The sequence below is a fragment of the Tupaia chinensis genome, unplaced genomic scaffold, assembly GCF_000334495.1.
Source record: "Tupaia chinensis unplaced genomic scaffold, TupChi_1.0 Scaffold000093_1, whole genome shotgun sequence".
Taxonomy (NCBI): Eukaryota; Metazoa; Chordata; class Mammalia; order Scandentia; family Tupaiidae; genus Tupaia; species Tupaia belangeri.
Window position 1 is genome coordinate 4,039,426 of NW_006159555.1, and position 22,743 is coordinate 4,062,168.

Consider the following 22,743-nt stretch of genomic DNA (forward strand, 5'->3'; position numbering starts at 1 on the left):
AAGTTTTCTATATTGGCCCAGCAGGTGGCATGGAGGTTAAGATACTGGATTCCACAGGTTGACAGCAGTTTGAGTCCTGGACCTGGGGACTTGAAAGTCATGCCAGACATGTATATGTGCATGTCTGAAATCCCAGAGGGGAACAGAGGAGAAGGGATTGTGGTATGATCATTTCCCCCCAGGAGATGATTTCTCACTCTCTCGTGGGCTCTCTCCAGAAAACACATACATCCTATAGCAAAAACTAAAAAATGTATTTTTCCACACATTAAATACATTTAAATTAGCATTCTTTATTTTTTAAAGTACACCATCAATGACCAATTTAGAAAATTTACATAATCCATCATCTTTTTAAAAAAAATTACCAGAGGGCATGTGTGCTTGCCAGGAAAGAGACACAGACACAGACACAGACATACACATACACATACACATACACATACACATACACATACACACACACACACACACACACACATACACACAGAAAATTAGAAAGGAAATCACCCTCCATTCCCCATGAGGAATGGTCATACCACAATCCCTTCTCTTCTCCCTCCTTTTGGGGTTCTGGGCATACATGCACATGCATCTGGTGTGTTGCTGTGTCTGGGACTTGAACAGTATTGTTGACCATGTGGGATCCAGCCACCTTAAATACCATCCCACCAGCTGACCCATATCCATCATTATTTTAAAAGAAGAAATAAATGTTTTCAATAGTACAATCCTGAAATATTTCAGGAAAGTAGCCAAAGATAGCAAGTTTGGGGCCAACCCCATAGCTTAATGGTTAAAAAAGGCGGATCAGGGATCAGCAGTTAGTGTAATAGCTATGCCACTGAACTCCCATGTAGTCAACCGTGGTTCAAGTCCTAGACCTGTGGTTTAAACTCAACACTGGGCGCATGTGTGTGTGTGCCCAAGATTCTGAGAGGAGAATGGAGAAGAGATTGCGGCATGGCCATCCCCCCTGGGGGGGTGATTTCTCGCTTTCTGTCTCTCTGTCTTTCTGGCAAGTGCACGTGCCCTATAGCAAAAAACCTCAAAAAAAAAAAAAAGCTGGATCACACATGGACACATGGCCAGTCATAGTTGGAATCTCATCCCTAGTGGCTTGAAAAACATGCCAGGCATGGATGTGTTCATGCCTAAATTTTCAATAGGAGAAATGAGGAAAAAGGGATTGGAACACATACTCTGTGAGAGATGTTTTCTCCTTCTTTCAATTTGCTTCTTTGACAAGGGTATGTGGAAATTTTCTTAAATGGTCAAGTCATTAAAATAACAATACATTCACAAGGAACATTATATTCTATTTTGTTTTAAGCTCACTGTGAGCAAGATTTGCTAACCAGGCAATGAAAATTACAGATATTTGGTATTGAAAGTTTTGCATAGTATAAATAGACATTATTAGTTCACTTAGAACAAAAATAATAATCTTTATTCAGCATACCAGGATTACTTTTTCCTGATGTACCTCAGTGTCTTAGGTCCAACTCCAAGCCAATTACTTACTACCTGGTTCAGATTTTAGTTATACTAATATTCACATGGAAAATGTTCACATAAATGATTCTCCTATATAACTTATGTTTATCCTTTAATGCAAAAATATCTTAGTCATTTTGTACATATCGATTTTCTAAGACTTTACTTATTTCACTTTCTATAAAAAGAAGTTGAAACTGAATTGAACCATTTCCCACAGATTTGGGCACAACATGACCATCAATTGTACTGTAGAGCCATACTGCACGCTTAGCTTTGATTGTATCAAGCATGTTTTCTCACCTTTGTGTTATGCCATCATCATATTCTTGATGTATCTGATACCTAGACAAAAACCTAAGTGTGATCGTTAGGCTCCTAACTATGAAAGGCCTGCACTTTGTGACATCTGGTTATTCAGGTTATATAACAGCATATCTTTCACACTGCCGACTCATTTGTACTAACAGCTTCAGAAATAAAGAGAACAAATAGCAGTGTAGTCTAAATATATGAGGGGTCTTTAAAAAATTTATGGAAAAAATATATTACCAAAAAACTGCATGCATTTCAACAGTTTTTGCAGTAAAATAAACTCAAATTTTGATACAATTTTTCCACAAATCTTTTGAAGTACCCTAGCATATGAAGTGTAAGAACATATTATATGACTATGATTATATTGTATATAAATAATTGTATTTAGCATATATAAAATGTATCAATGAAAGTACAGATCTAAATTCAAGTCTACAAAAAGAAAAGTCTAGTACAAGAAAACTAAGACATAATTTTGTCTGACTATTTATGAGGCTAACACAACAGAACTTTTGAAAAACACTAGACATTCTTGGGACCAGCAGTTAGCGTAATGGCTATGTCACTGGACTCCCATGTAGTCAACCTGGTTCGAGTCCCAGACCCAGGGACTTAAACTCATGCCAGGCGCATGTGCGTGTGTGCCCAAGATCCCAAGAGGAGAATGGAGGGGAGGATTTTGCAGCATGGTTATCCCCCCAGGGGGGTGATTTCTCGCCTTCAGTCTCTCTGTCTCTCTCTCTCTCTGTCTTTCTGGCAAGCACACGCGTCCTATAGCAAAAACCTCTCCCCAAAAAATAGTAAAACACTAGACATTCTCAAAAGCATCAGAAATATTCATAAACTACAAAATGCATAAATCAGAATTACAGAAAATATATTTTGTTCCTTCTATAAACTGAACAAATTACAAAATTAACAACTCTTTCTCTTTCTCTCACTTTGTTAATTAACAGTTAAAAAAAAAAAAACTGCCTAAAGAAATTGACCTATTTCTCTGTACTGAATAAGTTCCTATGACTCAACTTTTAGAGAAACTGCTCTAAGCTATCAAAGATTAGGGGCTTACATAATATATTACTCAATGATCTTGACTGCAAAAAGATTCTCATTGTTCTGAATTAATTTTATCAGGAAAAAAGAAAAAATGTGATGTGGCATTTGAGTAACTAATGATTTATTTTACTTTCAATTTTTCCTACTAAAGATGAGAAGAAACAAAGAAGACATTTCAGAAATTAGTCCTATTAATCTACTTGACTTGAATAAATTAAAATTACTCTACTCGCTGATAATACTGCACACTATTGATTTTTAAAAAGCAATAAATAAGAAAGTAAACAGGGATAAAATATCTCATTAAAAAAGTTATCCTATAAAACATCATTTTTTCTGTATACAGTTCAAAACTGCCCAGTTAACTTATCTCCAATGTCTTGCAGTTGTAGATAAATAATAGAAACTGCATACTGAATTAAAACTAATCGAGATGAGAAAAACTTTCTGGTGACATTTGTAACTGGCTATATATCACTACGGTATAACCATTCTAACAGCTAAGGAAATCGTGAAATAAAAGATGTATTCTTCATTCTTTTGATCTTAGACCAAATAAATTACTCTGTTCCCCTATCTGTAACGTAAGTTGAGTTCAAACACTGTGGAAATTTATTATTGGTAAAATGCTTCCATCCAATCTTCAGGTAAATGTTATACAAAAAATTAAATGTTTGATTCATACCTTGTTTTAATTCCAAACCTTCAGGTTGCTTATTCTCTCTCAGGGATGAAGTAGAATCTACAGAGATGTCTTGCCTGAAAAATGAAAACAAATAAGCACAATCTTTACATCTTTATTCAGTCTAATAATATTTACTGCCCAGGTTTCTAGAATTAAGTTATGCAACTGAAAAAATATACTAAACTCTTCTAAGCTCCAAGGGTGCAATTTAGTGCACTCCGAAAACTCAGCAATACGTATGGAAGTGTCAGAAATAGCAATACAAACTACTACCAATTTAAGCTGTAGAACTTTGTAAAATCCAAGGGCACACCTGCAAGGAACATGGAGTTAATTTTTCCTCTCTTTCAATAATCTGCAGAGTAGGTGATGGCAGAAATCGCAACTCACAGTAAGATTCGATAATTTTTCAAATTCAACTGTTAAAATTTAATGGGCATTTTGGGACCAGCAGTTGGCGTAATGGCTATGTCGCTGTATTCCCATGTAGTCGACAGCGGTTTGAGTACCGGATTCGGTGGCTTAAACTCATGCGTGTGCCCAAGATCCCGAGAAGAGAATGGAGGAGAAGGGATTGCTGAGTGGCCATCCCCCCTGGGGGGTGATTTCTCTGTCTCTGTCTTTCTGGCAAGCGCATGCGCCCTGCAGCAAAAACCTCGCTAAATAAATAAATTAAATAATTTAAAAAAAAAATTAACGGGCATTTTGACAATCAACTTACTTTATATTCATCTAACAATATACCTCAAATGTGATGTCTATGACACATGGAAAAACACATATTTTATATGTAATATACACATTTAATCCAAATAAATGGATTAACTATAGAGAATCCAAAAAAGTTTCAATTGACTATGTTCTGCAATAAACCTGGGCAATAAAAAGTCACACAGAGGGTCCAGCAGTTGGCATAAGTCCCAGACCCTCTGGCTTAAACTCACGTTGTACGTGTGTGCATGCATGCCCAAGATCCTGAGAGAAGGGATTGCGGCATGGACATACCCCTGGTGGGTGATTTCTCACTTTCTGTCTCTCTGGTGAATGCACGAAAAAAAAAAAAAAAAAAAAAAAAAAAAAAATCCCCCCCAAAAAAAGACACAGAGAAAGTGACCCAATAAATTAATAGTCTTTTCTGGATGGCATTATTATATAATCTCAATACTGACGCTATAAATACTTTTTAGTAAAACGTCAAAAAACTAATTATAAATATTTAAATGTGGTAAGTTGCCATTTTCTTCAAAATTGTTTATTATCTTTTGATAATTTTTTTACACACTGTGAGGCTAACTAGAAATATTTAGGACATTTTTCTACTTACAAAACAACTTCTACCAAAGTAACAGTAACAAATATCTCAAATAACCAAAGAATTAAAAATGATAATAGGGGCCAGCAGATGGTATAGTGGTCAAGGTGCTGGACTCTCACATGGCTGACGGCAGTTCAGGTCCTGGACCAGTGCCTTGAAACTCAGCGTGGGCATGCCTGCCCAAAATCCCAAGAGGAGAACAGAGGAGAAGGGGCTGTGGTGTGGCCATACTCCCAGGGGCTGATTTCCTGCTTTCTGTCTCTCCGTCTCTCTCTGTTTCTCCAGCAAGTGCATATGCCCTATAGCAAAAAAATTTCCCTCTTCCCCCCAAAAATTTAATAGAAAAACTTATGATCATTTCTTTAAGAAATGTATTATTTTCTTTCCAGTCAACATATTCTGGCACTTGTGTATTTCATATTAAGCCTTGACTAATACAAAGACAAATCTAGAAACAATAAAATTATTTGGCATTGGTATTAATTATGACATCTAAGAGATTTACTTACTTTTATATTATAATTAAAATATTTGAAATTTTTATGACTATTTCTGTCTAATGTTACCTATTCAGATTTCTTCCTTCACCAGAATAACCAACAGATCCCAAGGAGAGTGTCAATAATTTTTGGCAATCCAAGGACAGATTATATGTCAGTATATTACAGTACACTGAGGGCTTTTTGCACAGGAGCCAGCAGCTGGCACGGTGGTTGAGGCACTGGAATCCAACATGGACAACTGCAGTTCAAGTCACAGACCTGGTGGGTTGCTTTCTGTTTCTCTCTCTCTGTCTCTGTCTCTCTCTGGTGAGTACACATGTCCTATAGCAAATTACAAAAAAAAAAAAAAAAAGGAAGTAAATAATAAATGTGTTACTCCAAGACTTCATTACCTACTGAAAGAATATATTTCTAAGTATGTTTCTTACAAGAAAACATTTCTTTCTTTCTTTCTTTCTTTTTTCTTTCTTTTTTTTTTTTTTAGGTTTTGGCTGTAGGGCCATATATGCCTGCTGGAGAGAGGCAGAGACATAGAGGCACGGAGTGAGAAATCATCCCCACAGAGGAGATGGCCACATCTCAATCCCTTCTCCATTCTCCTCTTGGGACTTTGGGCACACATGCTCAAGAGCCCAATGTGATTTCAAGCCCATTAGAATGGGAACTAGAACATGGAGTTGGCTATGTAGGATCCAGGTGCCTTAACCTTCACGCCACCTGCTGGCCCCTAAAATGTTTGCCTTTACACATCCTTCAACGGTACTTGATTCTTCTAAACACATAAGGGGATACTTCGAAAAGTTTGTGGGAAATGGCTTTAAAGTATGAGTTTATTTTGGTGGGAAAAATATTGAAATTTATGTAGTTCCTTCAAAATACACTTTTGCATGAACTTTTGAAGACCCCCTTGTAAACCTACATTTACAAAAGAAGACTTAAAATGCAACATCATCAACAAAAGGAAGATGGACTTGTGTAATACCCTAAAGATGACACATTACCTAAATAATACTCTAGCAGAAAATATACAATCTTTATTATGAAGAAACACTAATCCAAAAATGGAAATATGTAATATTCTATTGAGAGAAATTGGGTGTCAATGTTATATTTAAAAATAAAAAGGCTATGGAAATATTCCAAGTTAAAAGAGGTTAAAGAGCCATGATAGGGACCAGCACATAGCATAATAATTACATCGCTGGACTCCCACGTAGTTGACAGAGGTTCAAGTCCAAGACCCAGGGGCTTAAAACTCACACCAGGTGCGTGTGCATTCTTGCATGACCAAAATCCCAAAAGGAGAATGGAGGAGAGGGGATTGTGGCATGGCCATCCCACCTGGGGGGTGATTTCTCACTTTCTGTCTCTCTCTCTCTCTCTGTCTCTCTGGTAAGCGCTCATGCCCTAGAGCAAAAATCCTCTCTCTGAAAAAAAAAAAAAAAGGGCCATGATAATTCAGTGACTAACACAAGAGTACTGAACTAGAGGGGAAAATGTTATAAAGACCACCAATAAGTCAAAAGACAAACTGAAATACTAAGAGTAGATTAGATGAAAATATTGTATCAATGTTAGACTTACTGAAGTTGATACTATGTTGTGGTTACGTAACAATATCACTGTACTTTGGAAAAAGACAACAGAGCATTTAGAGATAAAGTAACTTAGCCTCAAAGGTTTCATTAAAAAAAAGAAAAGACACACAGGGGCCAGCAGCTGGCGTGGTGGTTAAGGCACTGGACTCCTACATGCTGACCATGGAATCCACGACCCAGTGGCTTTGAAAATCATATGGGGTGTGTATATGAGAATGTCCAAAGTCCCAAGAGAAGAATGGAGGAGATAGTGGAATGGCCACCCCATCCCCTTGGGAGGGGGTAATTTCTCACTCCCATCCCCCGTGTTTCTGTATCTCTCTGGCAAAGTGCACAAGCCCTTTAACAAAAAATCATAGGAAAAAAAAAAAAAAGACACATATATATAAAGGCAAGTTACATAAATAGGATGAAGTGCTAATAGGCAAATCTAGATAAAGGATATTTCTTGTACTGTTCTTATTCTTGCAATAATTTAATAAATCTAAAATTATTTCCAAATGAAATTTTAATTAATAATAAATAAAAACTGGCCTCTCTGTGAATGCTAATTAAATCCCCTTCACATAAAATTGGACTCCTCTATAAAGACTACCTGTTGTCATAAACAATTTTAGTGCCCAATGTGAACTTTAAAACATTCTACTTGATCTTAAGTTGGGTTTGATGAGGCTGTTGAAGAAATCATGAATAGAATTTCAGACTGTAGGTACAGTACACCACCCTGTGGCAAAAAAGTGAACAGCTAGAGTTTCAGTATTATGTGAAGAAAAAAAATCAAAAATAGTTTTCAATAGTTTGAAATTTAAAATCTGTATTTGCTAATTTTTCTAAAATGTAAACTTTACAAATAAATTCAGAGTTTTCTAATACAATATGCTATCTCCACTAAACTGCATGAAAGGCTTACAAAAAGGAAATGTCTTGAAGTAAAAAATTACATTTACATGTATTTTTATTTCTAGTTTTATGAAAATAAAAAATCTCTACTCTCCGATGATACAAAATACCAGAATTAGAAAAACTAAAGTGTTCCAACGTACATTTAACTATTTCTATCAAACACTTTAAAAACCTATGCAAGAATTTTAAAACATCTAGAAAGAGAGGAGGAGGAAAAGGGAGAGAATATATTGCCAAAGGCAATTTGAGTTAAGAATTTTGCAATGACCTTTATATTCCCTTCTACTAAAAAATGAAAGAAAATGACTGTTTTTATTTGTCTGTTTCCTTCTTCCATCTGCATGCACCTGTTGTTTTTATTTATTACAGAGAGTGCATGGTGAGGGAGCACCCTAGACAGATCTCCCATGCCAGGCTCTCCTTCCTCTAGTCCTCCATCTCCTTAGGATTCTGGACACAAATACATGCCCCTGGTGTATTTTCAAGTGGAACAGGGGACCTGAACCCATCATTGGCCATGTAGCTCCTAGCACCATAGTTCAGCACACTAACAACTACACCACCAAGGCTGCACCTGTAACATACCTTCTTTAAAGCAGTCTCATTTACTAGCTGGGCTGTGAATTGTAAGAGAGCCCTATACTGATCCTTGCAATTTAAGTGATCAAATCAGTAACAGTCCAACTTACTTTCTTCTACCCCACATAGAGTTATCTACTCTTAATTCTTTTGTACAATTTATGTTTATTTACTTACGTCTTTTATGACAGTGAGACAGACAGATCTCACTGTCTGTGAGACACACTCAACAAGGTCTCATGCTACAGTCTCCTCCAGCCTTCCCAGGCAGCCAGGATCACAGTGAACGTGTGTGCCCAGTATGTACAGATCAACCCAAGAACTGAACTCCCGATCTTCCATATGGATCCAGCATCACAGAGCAGAGTCCTACCAGTTTACACATCTGGCCCGCTCAATTTTAAATCCAAGTAAAAAAGGTATAACGTGTATTTCTAAACAGGGAAAACAATTCAGTTTCTTGTCCTAACAAAAAAATACTGAAGAGGGGGACCAGCAGTTAGCCTAATGGCTATGTTGCTGAACTCCCATGTAGTCGACCATAGTTCAAGTCCCAGATCCGGTAGCTTATATTCATGCCGGGCGCGTGTGCATGCATGCCCGAGATCCCAAGAGGAGAATGGAGGCAAAGGGACTGCGGCGTGGCCATCCCCCCTGGGGGGTGATTTCTCGCTTTCTATCTCTCTGTCTCTGTCTTTCTGGAGAGCGCACGTGCCCTATAGCAAAAACCTCTTAAAAAAAAATACTGAAAAGGAAAACCCTCAACAGAATGATAAATAGGATCAAACCAATCTGATTCTTCTCATCTTGGCAAAAGTTATTTTGCAAGCCACAGATAAACTGGCATAACAAAAGATATAACCTGGGATTCTCTCTCTCTGTTCCCACAAGTATAGAATAGATGCTGGATGAAGCCAGCTTACTTTCCTGTAAACTGTCTCTTATTTTTAAAATAATTTTTATTTTTTATTTTTTTGGAATTGCTATAGAGCACATGCACTTGCTGGAGGGAGATACACACAGATAAAGTGAGAAATCCCCAGGGTGGTGGCCATGTCAGAATTCCTTCTTCTCCATTCTTCTCTCGGGATTTTGGGCATGCACGCACACATGCCCAGCATGTTTTCAAGCCACTTAGTCGAGGACTAGAACCATGCAGCTGGGCATATGGAATCTAGCCACCTAACCACCATGCCACTGGCTGACCACTCCTGTAACCTTTCTACTGTCAAAAATAAGACAGGGCTGAGACCAGCAGATAGAGTAGTGGTTATGTAGCTGGTCTCCCACATGGCTGACCACAGTCTGAGGCCTAGACCTGGTGGCGTAAAACTCACACCAAGTGCATGTGCATGCATGCCCAAGATTCAGGGAAGAGAATGGAGGTAATGCAATTGTGGTGTGGTCATCCCCCCAAGGAGTGATTTCTCGCTTTCTATCTTTCTGTCTCTGTCTGTCCTACAAGTACATGTGCCTTACATTAAAAAAGCCTCTCTAAAAAAAATTAAAAATAAAGGACAGGGCTGGTTCCAGACTCTCATGGTTAACGGAGCCTGATCCCACAGAGCTGACGGTGGTTTGAATTCTAACCTAAGCAGCTTTAAAAATTTGCTGAGCGTATGTGCATGTGTACCCAAATTCTCAACATGATGGGGAAATGGAAGAGAGGGTACTGCAGCTGTGACATGACCTGCCCCATTAGGAGGTGCTCCTTCTTGTCCCTAATCTCCTTCTAGCAAGTGCACACAACCTCTGGCAATGAAGAAAGAAATAGAGATAGGTAGGGAAAAAAAAAAGGCAAAATAGCTTTAACGAAGAACAAATTTGGAGAATGATGCTACCAAACTTCAGGACCATAAGGTTATAATAATCAAAACACAACAGTATTGAAGAAAGGATTAAAAAATATAGACTAACAGAATAAGACTCCAGAAGCAGACCACACATATAAAATATGATTGACTGACTGATGAAAGGCGTGAAGGCAATTTGCACAACTGGATATCTACAGGAATATGAATTTTCTCTTTTTTATTTTGAGAGAGAGAGATTTTTGCCATAGGGCATGTGCGCTAGCTGGAGAGACAGATGCGGAAGACAGAAAGCAAGCAATTACCCCTCAAGGGGATGGCCATGCCGCAATCCCTTCTCCTCCACTCTCCTCTAGGGATCTTGGGCACACGTGCTCCCACCCCTGGCATGAGTTTAAGCCACCGGGTCTGAGACTCAAACCGCGCGGTAGACTACATGGGAGTCCAGCGACATAGCCAGTACATCAACTGCTGATCCCATGAAGCAATGAACTTTTTAAAAGTAAAAGTAAAGAATAATTAACAATCACAACTCATTATTTTGCTTTCTTTATGTTTTCAAAACATAAAAAGAATAGCAAGAATATCTGCAATTCAACAATGTCAAATGAAATTTTAAGATAGTTATTGTCATAGATTCAGAGTAAAAATTCCAAACCAAACACAGTAACTTTTTCAATGCTTACCAAGAGGCAAATACTAATTCTAATCACTTTCAATTATTTTTCCATTTTATCATCATAATAATCCTGTAAGGTAGAATTCAATTTTCCAGATGAGGAATCAGAGGCCCAGGAAAATTAAGTAACTTGCTGAAGAAGTCCAGGAACTGGACAAGGAAATAGAGTTGTTATTGTAAGTCACCACATCTGTGGTAATCAGTTACAGCAGCAATAGGAAACCAATATATTTATTAACAACAACAAAAAGTTATATTAGTAATTGACAATGTATAAGGTAATTCGAAGAACATAGGAACAAGTTAAACACCATTATGAAGAAGCAATCAGATAAAGCCAGCAGGTGAGATATTAGATAGGAAAACTTACCTAGTTTTCTCCACAAGTGAAATTACTATTCTAAAAAAAAAAAAAAAAAAAAAAGTGGAACAGTTCAATAAAAAAGACTTAAGAGGGCCAACAGGTGGTGAAGTAGTTAAGGCACTAGATTCCCACATGGTCTATTGTTTTTCAAGTCTCAAACCTGGTGGCTTGAAAAATCATGCTGGGCAAATGTGCACATGTGCCCCAAATCCTGAGAGGAAACAGAGAAGGGATTTTGATGTAGCCATCTTCTCTAGAGGATGATTTCTGTTTCCTTCTCTCCGGTGAGCACATGTATCCAAGAACAATAATCTTAAGAATAAATAGAGAGAGAGAGACTGAAGAAACGTAGCAACTAAATGTAACATGTATACCCTGCTTGTACTCTGCTTTGGGGAAACCACATGTAAAAAACCTTTTGGGGGTATCTAGGAAAATCTGAATATGAAGTGGGTAGCACATTTTAAAACTACTGCTAAAGGCATTAAGTGTCATCTTCATATTATGGCTATGTGAGAAAATGCCTTTATTTTCTAGAAATTAAAAAATATTTAGAATAAAAATATCTGCAGTTCATTGGAAATACTATGAGTAGATAAAGAAATATGAAAACCTGTAATAATTGTTAGATCTAAGTGAAAGGTATACAGGAGTCCATCATACTTTTTATAACTACCATTCTATATGCTTGATATTTTTCATAATATACAGTTAAAAAAATAAATTTTAAAAACTCTTAATACAGCAAAATACCTTTTATCTAACTCAGAGAAGTAATTTCACTTACCTGAAAAAAATTTTTTCATATTATATGCAAATACTTATAAAACTTAGATATAAATTATGTGTTTGCATGTAATATGAAAAAAATTTTAAGCATTTTAGGATAACACATAGATAAAACACCTTCAGGGTCAGCAGGTCACAGTGTGGTGGTTGAAGGCACTGGATTCCCCACATGGCTGACTACAGTTCGAGTCCTGAAACTGGTGGCTTGTTTTCTTGCTTTCCTTTTATCTCTTTCTCTCTGATCAAATTTAAAAATTATAATAACAAATGGAATGAAATAAATAAATAATTCTTTAAAAAAAAAAAAAGAAAAAAGAAAAACCTTAAATTCACCAACATTTAAATATGGGGGTATGGGCTTATTTTTATTTATTTATTTATTTTTTGAGAGGTTTTTGCTATAGGGCGCATGCGCTCGCCAGACAGACAGAGACAGAGACAGAGAGACAGAAAGCGAGAAATCACCCCCCAGAGGGGATGGCCACACTGCAATCCCTTCTCCTCCAATTTCCTCTTGGGATCTTGGGCACGCATGCACAAGCACCCGGCATGAGTTTTAAGCCACCAGGTCCGGTATGCAAACCACGGTCAACTACGGGGGAGTCCAGTGACATAGCCATTATGCTAACTGCTGGTCCCTTGGGCTTATTTTTAATATAAATTCATGGAATAGAGTACACTTCATTCTACTTACAGAAATCACTGTCAGGACCAGCAGTTGGCATAATGACTATCTCACTGGACTCCCATGTAGTCGACCACAGTTTGAGTCCCAGACCCGGTGGCTTAAATTCATGCCGGGTGCGCCCAAAATTCCGAGAGGAGAATGGAGGAGAAGGGATGGCAGCGTGGATATCCCTCCTGGGAGTGTCTCTTGATAAACAAACACTTCAGTGAGAGAACAGGCACAGGCCCATTAGAAAATAGTTATTAACAACCAATTTAGCACACTTTGAGCATTAGTGAATTTATTTTTTCAAATAAAATGGAATAGATAACTAATACAATGGCTTGGTTACCTGATTAAGACAAACTTCAATGTTTAAAAAGGTGAATGGGAAGAGTAGAAAAAAGAAAAAATTACCTGCTAATTATCTATCCCAGTGCTTGAGCAGCAGGATGAGACAGTAAATTGATGTGAAAAATGACAACAAATATAGTTTAAAAATTAGGCTTCTGTAATACAAACAATACAATCAATTTTGTGTAGCGACAGCTACAAAACACAGGGGAAACACAGGTGCAGATCATAGCTCTTAATTGAAACCCAGATCCCAGCTGGGGCCTCTGAGAAGCTCAGTCTTTCCCAATACAAAGAATGCTCTAGAGATTCTGAAAAGGTTCCTATCTCCTTCCCATTTAAAAGCAACTAGATCAACATATGCCTCAAAGCAATAAGACTTGGAAAACTTGGGAGGAGGTTTAAATTAATATGAAAGGTGGGACCAAGCAGGTAGCATGATGGTTGAGGCACTGAATCTCACAGAGCCAACTATGTGGTCCCCAGCAGCTTGAAAAACACACCAGGCGTGCGAGCATGCCCCAAATCGGGAGCGGAGAATGGAGAAGGGATTGCTGTATGGACATCCCCCTAGGAGTGATTTTTGACTTTTTCTCCCTGTCTCTCTCTAATGAGCACACATGTCTTACCGTAAAAAAACTAGGGGGGGACGGGGACTTGGAATAAAAAAAAAGAAACTAGTATATAACAACCCCATACATTCCAGAATGGTTATATGAATTGGCTAAATCATAGGTCAATTTCCTATCTGTGTAATTTCCCATAAGCACACATCTCAGGTCTCCAGAGGCCTACTTTTTCATCCACTGATACAAATACTTAAGTACATGCTGCAGATTTATGCTACCCATTAATCCAGTTCTCCAGAGCAGTGTAAATTTTACTCAAATACTTTATTGCATTTAAGTTTAATAACAGCAGTTTACTGAAGACTCTTTTATTCTCACCAAGTTCAGTTGGGTTGACACTTATTGAGAGAATTTAACATTTGCCACTGCTCTTCTGAAAGTTATTTACATAAACATATTTAAAGAATCTATGTTACTTGAATTGAAACAAATCAAATTCTTACTATTGTAAGGAAAGCTGAACTCTTCCTGGACAGCTCTAATTCACCATAAGGGACATGCATGTTTTTCCCTTATTAAAAACAAAAGGTGGGTGAGTAACTGTTAGAATAACGCAATAGGAAAACAAATGCAGCTGCCAGTCTTTCACTTACAACTGGGCCATGTAACTGGATGAGCTGTGCAACACTATCTATATAGTTTATTAAACTAACAGCAACCAAAATCTACCGTATCACTGCTAGGGTTCAGTCATAAAGACTAGTTAGTACACACAAACTCTAGTTGCTGCTCTCAATAAGACAATTTATCAAATCAATAATTTTCAAGAATAAACATCTTGGTTGCCAGCAGGTGGCGTGGTGGTGGTTAAGGACACTGGACTCACATGGCCAACCACTGTTCGAGCCCCAGACCTGATGGCTTGCTTTCTTACTTTTCCTCTCTCTTTGTCTCTCACTCTGATCCTCGCTGGACAAATTGAAATAAATAAATAAATAAATAAAGTTGAGTAAAATAATTCTTAAAAAAAAGAATAAACATCTTACTGCAAAGTAGTCATTATACTCCCTCATTTATGCACTATGTTTTTAAATTTTGTCTTCTTTATAGTGCCTACCCTAACTATAAACAGTAGTAGCACATAAGAAACTACTCTTGTTCTGGAGGTGTAATAATCTGTGCACTAATAAATATAACGATGTACTAAAATCCAGTATAGCTAGTAACAACAACATTCTAAGTAGGTAATTAGTAACCAGATGACAACAACTAGCTCTTCTTAACCATTTAATATATTTTTAAGAAATTATGTATTTAATTTTATTTATCATCATCATTGTTTTTAATTTGCTACAGGGCACATGTGCTCACCACGCAGAGACAGAGGTAAAGTGAGAAAAGCCGCAGGTCCGGCACTCAAACTGTAGCCAGTCACGTGGGAGTCTAGTACCTTAACTACCAGGCCACCTGCTGGTCCCACCATTTCATATTTTAAGAGTACTCATGTCCTATGGTTTGAATGAGTCCCTGAAAAATTCATGTGTTCAGATTTGGTTGTTACGGAATTAAGAGGGTGTAAACTCAATTCAACTATAGGTGTTGAAAGACGGGGTGTTTGGATTGACATAGGATTAAAGTCAAGGCGGCAGGGCCACCATGATTTAACTCCTGGTAAGTTTATAAAGAAAGTGAACGAGACGGAGACAAGGACACAGACATGCACACTCCACTACTCAACCTCTCGCCTGTGGACACGTGAGACTCTTCTCCATGTTATCTATCACCAGATGTGGCTCCTCAGCCTTGGAATTCCAAACCATGAGCTACATAAACCCCTATTCTTAAAAATTACCCAGACTTGGGTATTTTGTTATGAGCAACAGAATGGACTAGAACACTAGTCTACTTAAAATAAAAGAAGTTACATTGCAGATTTATAAAACAGACAACCTATATGGAAAGTTTAAAATAACTCTTATCCAGGTGTGTATGCGCACACGTATGCATACATAAGTTCTTGCTGTGTTCTATATTTCTGTCTCAGTCTTCTGAGTAGGTGAGGCCACAGTGTGTGCCACCACAGCTGGCCCTTCCATAGGTCTTGCTATGTTGCCTATGCTAGCGGGCACACTCGGGATCCTGTTGCCTCAGTTTCCCAGTAACTAGAGTTGCCTACTACCGTGCTTCGCATTTTAGGGTAAGCCAGGAATTAAACCCAGGCCTCCCACATAGGCATCGGTCTACTGAGTAACAGTGTCCAGCATGTACTGCCACAACTGGTCCTAAAAATAAATTTTAACAAGTTCACCTTAGAAAACAATTCCTTATAAATTACATTAGATATGTAAATATTCTACTGGGGGAAAAAATGGTTCATGGCTGGCCTGTAGCATGTGCCTAGGACTTGACAAAATGAAAAATTAAAAGATAAAGATTACAGGGTAATCAAGCCCTGTTGGGGGATGTGGGCTCTTTCTCTTTCCCACACAGTCCTAAAGTCATTCAAAATTACAGTTCCACAGCTAAACTAGAACATGCCCATCCTCTGTTAAGATAGAGGCAGTGGGGGCCACCAGGTAGCATAGTAGTTAAGGGTCTGGACTCCCACATTGCTGACCGCCAGACCCAGAGACTTGAAACTCACACCAAACACATGTGTGTGTGTGTGTGTGTGTGTGTCTGTGTCTGTGTGTGTGTGTGTGTGTGTGTGCACGCGCCCAAAATCCTGAGAGAAGAATGGAGAAGAAGGGATTGCAGCATGGCCATCTCCCTTTATCTTCTAGAACTGTGATATTATTTCAACATTGCTTATTAAAAAAGGAAATATAGTTCCATTTCCATTGATATCTCACTCAATAAAAGCATATTCATTTAGAATTCATAAAATATAAATCATAATTGTAAAACACTGTTAAGTTTTCCCTAAAGTGTTTTTTTTTAATTTTTATATATAAAACTTCAATACAGAATACTTTATGGTACTAGTCATGATGTATATATATTTCATTATAAACTCATTCTTTAAAGCATAATCATCTAACATTAAAGGCCAAAATAACACCTGTTCTCATTTTTAGTGCTATTTTTAACGACAATGAAACTTCTTTTCAAGTCCCCAAATAGAGATAGTCAAATTCCAGGCCTCCATATTATCCTACTCTCTTAAAATTGTTGTTTTTGTAAGCAGTTTGTGTCTTAATCTTTAACTTGTACAAATTCTGTCACAATCCTGGGACCAGCAGTTGGCATAATGGCTATGTCACTGGACTCCCATGTAGTGCACCACGGTTTGAGTCCCGGACCTGGTGGCTTAAACTCACGCTGGTGTGTGCGCATGCATGCCCAAGATCCCAAGAGGAGAATGGAGAAGGGATTGCGGCATGGCCATCCCTTGGGGTGGGGGGAGGGGTGATTTCTCGCTTTCTGTCTCTCTGTCTTTCTGATGAGCGCACATGCACTATAGCAAAAACCTCCCCCACCCCCCAAAAAAATGAAGACAAATTCTGTCACAATCCTAATGGTTTAAAAACACTGCAAAACATTTTTTTTCTTCAATATTTTGGTAGAGGTTTTCACCTTAGGGCACGTGTGCTCCCCAGAGAGAGGCAGAGACAATGAAAGGGAAAATGAGAAATCACCCCAATCCCTTCTTCTCCATTCCCCTCCTGGGCTCTTGGGCACGCAGGCACACATGCCCAGTGTGAGTTTCAAGCCACAGAGTCGAGACTGGAACTGTGGTTGGTCACATGGGAGTCCAGCAATGTAACTGCTATGCTATTTGCTGGCCCAGTGCTAAAGTTTATAGACTAGCTGCAGTACAATGTAAATTTGCTCATTTGCTTCTGGAAGGTGACAATCCTTCTTTCACTTTTTTAAAAATGAAGATATTTAGAAGCTATGGCAGTTATATCCTCATGCTTCCTAAATCTCCTTTTCCATTAAAACTGTTAAAAGTTAATGCTCACTAAATTACTACTTTCTTGTTACTTTTAGTAGTTTACTATTTTAAGGTAAGATAAGAGTAAACAAATAATCATATAAATAGCAGTAGCACATGGAGAAGGTTGCGGAAGAAAAATATGCATTTGAAAGCAGACCTGAGGGACCAGTAGGCGGTATAATGGTTATGTTGCTGGACTCCCATGTAGTCAACCACGGTTTGAGTCCGGGACCTAGGAGCTTAAACCTCACACTGGGCACATGTGTGTGCAAGCCAAAATCCTGAGAGGAGAATGAAGGAGAAGGGACTGTGGTGTGGTCATTCCCCCCGCTGGGGTGGGGGGATTTCTCGCCTTCTATCTCTCTAGTAAGCACATGCGCCTGATAGCAAAAATCTCTCTTAAAAAAAAAAAAAACAGCTGGGGACAGCAGGTAGCGTAATGGCAATGTCGCTGGACTCTCATGTAGTCGACCGCAGTTCGAGTCCCAGAACCAGTGGCTTAGACTCATGCCGGGTGCGTGTGCCTGTGTGCCCAGGATCCTGAGAGGAGAATGGCGGAGAGGGGATTGCGGCATGGCTATTCCCTCTGGAGGGTGATTTCTTGCTTTCTGTCTCTCTGGCGAGCACATGTGCCCAATAAGTAAAAACCTCTCCCAAAAAAAAGAAAGCTGATCTGAGAAGAAAACTATTAGAATTTGTGTATAAAAGCTGGTAATATGAAGAAATAATTTAAAATTGTAAAGATAAGATTAGAATTATTTTTAATGTGTGGATAAAGATCTGTGTATACTTCAGTGTCTCAAAACTTTAAAGTCATAAGAAAACTAATAAAGTATATTTAATCTATACACATATGCCTCATATTCAAAAATGTCACTAACAGGTTCTTACACTATTCTGTCAATGTTATGTCACTTCTGACTAAAGCTATAATAAAAGGGCATAAATTGCCTAATAAAACATTAAATTTTTAACATATTTTTAATAACACTGATGTTTTATCTTGACATATTTGGAAATTGTTTCTTTTCTTTTCTTTTTTAAATTTGCTATATGACATAGTGCTTGCCAGAGACGAAGAGAGAGAGAAAGAAAAAGTGAGAAAACATCACCCAGGGGAGATGGCCACACCACAATTCCTTATCCTCCATTCTCCTCTTGGGATTTTGGGCATGCAAACACACACGCCCAGCATGTTTTTCAAGCTTCTGGGTCTAGGACTGGAACCACGCTTTCAGCCATGCAGCATCTACACCACCTGCTGGTCCACTATTAATTTTCTTAAGGGTGATTATGGTATTCTGACTAAATAAGAAACTCCTCTTATTTTCAGAAGTTGCATACCAAATTGTTTAGCCATAAAATTTAATGGCAATAAACTGTAAAAATTCATTTGTATGTGGTTGAATTATAACCCCACCACCAAATTTTTATGTTGAAACCCCAATTCACAGTACATGAGAAGATAATTGTATTTGAAAATAGAGCCTTTAAAGAGGTAGTTAAAATAAAATGGGGGACATTATGGCTGGCCCTAATCCAATCTGATGTCCTTTTTTTGGGGAGAGAGGTTTTTGCTATAGGGCACGTGCACTCACCAGACAGACAGAGACAGAGAGACAGAAAGCGAGAAATCACCCCCCAGGGGGGATGGCCATGCCGCAATCCCTTCTCCTCCATTCTCCTCTCGGGATCTTGGGCACACACACACGCACCCAGCGTGAGTTTTAAGCCACCGAGTCCGGGACATGAACCGCAGTCAACTAGATGGGAGTCCAGCAACATAGCCATTATGCTAACTGCTGGTCCCAATACCAATCTGATGTCCTTTTAAGAGGAAAGTAGAGTAGAGACAGAGAGAAAGAGACACACACACACGCACACACACACACACATATACACACACACACACACACACATCATGGGATGAGTACAAAGAGAAGACTGTAAAAAGGCAGCAAAAGGACAGCCACCTGCAAGCAAAGGATATAAATCTCAAGGAAACCAACCCACTGAAACCCTATGTTGGACTTCCAACCTCTGGAATTGTGAGAATAAATTTTGATTAATCCACTCAGTGTGAAATTTTGTTATGGCAGCCCCACCAAACTAATACAAATAATTCTGAGGGGAAAAGGATAACACAAAGGGAGAAAGAAAGCAAATATAGCAAAAGTTAACATTGCTGAATCTAGGTAGAAGCTTCATCATATCTCTGTTTCAACTTTAATGTAACTTTGAAGTTTTAAGTTCAGCTGAAAACTTCATCAAAAATATTTTAGATAAATAGATGTATTAGTTCTTCTAGTGTCTCTAAATGTGTTCAATTTTCCTGTTATTATAAGAAAAGTAGTCAAGACTGGATTAGGACCCACCCCAAGGAATTCAGTTTATTACCTCTTTCAATTCCTTGCTTCCAGACAAGGTTACATTCTGGGAGGAGAGGAGGTTTGGGATTTCAGCACATGAGTTTTCAGAGGGCACAATTTTCTCATTGTTCCTGCCCTGTGGTTTTAAGATTTAAAATTTTAATTCTATCATTTCTTTACTACTTTTCTAGATGAGAAATGTAGGGCTCTTTAAAACTGTCTTCCAGGCTCCCATGAGTTACACATAAGGATTTACATTTCTGAAAATTTTCTGTGTCTATATATTCAACTTTACTTTTTAAGAACAATGATTCAGTTCCCAGTCACAACTAATCTCTTTACTAGCCTGTCTATAGGATTTGGAAATTTAGAATTTTTTTGCTCCCCAAATTATATGTATGCTTTAATTATACTTCCTTGAGAGTTCTTATTATTTTGTTAAATTTTTCTTTTCTATATTCTACTAATCCTCTGCTCAACAGAAGCTACCTATTCCAGTTATTCAGCTCAAATTATTAGTTTCTTTCATCCTTTGCCTATTCATTACTGACTGCTTCCTCAGCATTCAGCTAGGTTAGACTCCTGGAATTTATCAGAGATAAAAATCCAGATTATGGAAGACATGGGAATTTTCAGCAACAAGCACCTCAAATATGTTAATAAACTTAATCCCCTCTTGAACCACAGGAAGGAGATTTCTGTGAATCTTCCCACCAGTTCAGTTCCCCTCTATACAGATTAAAAGGACTAAGTTATTCTTGTAAGCACAAAACAAATATGAAGGTGTCACACGTTCCAATAGGATTCAAAGAATCCCACCAGCTAAGCCATCCTAAATAGCCTCCTTAAAGCTTTAAAAAAGGCAAATCACTACCTTTATGCCTCAGTTTTTTTAAAAGCTTATTTATTTTTATTTCTGATAGAGAGCACATGCACACATGAGAGAGAGGGCAAGTGAGAACGAAAACATCTCCTAGAGAGCACATGAACACATGAGAGAGAGAGAGGGCAAGTGAGAATGAAAACCCCTCCCAACTGGGTCTGGTCACACTGCAATCTTTTTCCTCCAATTCTCCATCCTGTTAGGATCCTAAGCACATAAAGCAGACAACACCAGGACTCAAACTCCAGTCGGCTTACCTCAAATTTTGTTCAATAACAAAGAGAATAAAGTTCTCTACCTGCACTCTCTCCTGGACATCTACATTTAAATGAAACCTACTGTTTCAAAATATTGGGGAAGGGCTGGCCCCATGGTATAGTGGTTAAGAGCACCAGACCCCACATAGCCTACCATGTGGTTCAAATCCTGGTCCTGGTGGCTTGAGAAACATGCCAGGTACATGTATCTGCATGCCCAGGATTCTGACAGGATAGAGAAATGGAGGAGATGCAATTGCAGCATGACCATGTCCCACTAGGGGGTGCTTTCTTCCTCTCCCTACTCTCTCTCACTTTCTCTCTCTCTCTCTCTCTTTCTCTGTCTCACTTTTTCTGGTGAGTGCACATACCCTCTGGCAAATTGGAAAAAAAAGTTGGAGGGAAAGAAAAGTCAGGAAGATGGGTTAAAGCCAGTATCTTCCAGTATCATCTCCCTTTCCCATCTGTAACACCACACATTGCAATATACTCCCTGCTGTTCATAATTAACATTATTAATAACAACAAACTAGTCAACATTAGCTCAGTTAATCTCTATAATCCCATGAAGCAGGGATTATCTTCTTTGCAAATGAATAAAATGATGTTAGGGAAGGTTATATGTTTTAAAGGTTTTTTAAAAGCCAGGTCCATTTGCTTAAAAGCCTATAGTGTTGTCATAACAAACACAGCTTCCAACTTTCATGAGCACTTGTGTGACCTCAGCCATACTAATCTTATTGGAGTTAATTTTTCCATCTGTAAAAGGATGTAAATACCTACCTTATAAAGTTGTTGTACAAACTTAATGAATAATTAAAAGCATATAGAAGTGATTAAAACAGTGTCTGGCACCTAATGCTCCATTTTAGTTATTAGTATTATTTATTTGGCATCTTACAACTTAGAAATTTGATTATTCTTTTTCAAGGTTTTTGCCATAGGATGTATACTTGCCAGAGAGAGATAGAGAAAGAGGGAAATCACCCCCTTAGGGAATGGACACATCACAGTATCTTCTCTTCCATTCTCCTCTTGGGATTTGGATTTGGGGCCTGCACTTAACACATGCCTGCTGTGATTTTCAAGCTGCCAGGTCTGGGACACGAATCATGGTCAGCCATGTGGGAATCTTGCACCTTAATAACCATGTCGCTTGCTGGCCCCACAATTTGATTAGTTTATTTAAAGCTTGTTTATATTCTCTTTTTAATTTTTTCAGTGGGTGCAGGTACTTGTGATGGAGAGGAGGGGGAAGTCCCCCCAGTGGGGGATGGTCATGCTGTAATCCCTTCTCTTCCGTTTTCCCTCCTTTCAGGATTTTGGGGTATATGTGCATACATACCTGGCATGTTTTTCAATCCACTGGATCCAGGACTTCAACCACACAGTCAGCCTTGTGAGATCCCATTGCCTTAACTATCACGCCACTGGCTAGTCCCAGTATTGTAGCATTTTGACTGCAACCTGTTGCATCAGGTCAGTTATCACATTTTCCATTTGTAGTGTCATTATAGCACCCAAAAGTCTCAGATTTTGAAGCATTTCAGGTTTGGGATTCTGGATTTCTAGATGCTCAATCTACACTTAATAAATGGTAAATTTCA

At 38.3% G+C, this 22,743-nt stretch overlaps 1 protein-coding gene across 1 annotated transcript in view; it reads right to left on the bottom strand.

Moving 5' to 3' along the window:
- The window catches only part of CAAP1 (caspase activity and apoptosis inhibitor 1), a gene marked incomplete in the record, with an annotated part of 45,953 nt that overhangs the window by 15,115 nt on the left and 8,095 nt on the right, over positions 1 to 22,743 (bottom strand). The window contains 1 exon segment of the mRNA XM_014585786.2: positions 3,557 to 3,630. Within this exon segment, the coding sequence (XP_014441272.1) occupies positions 3,557 to 3,630 (74 nt within the window).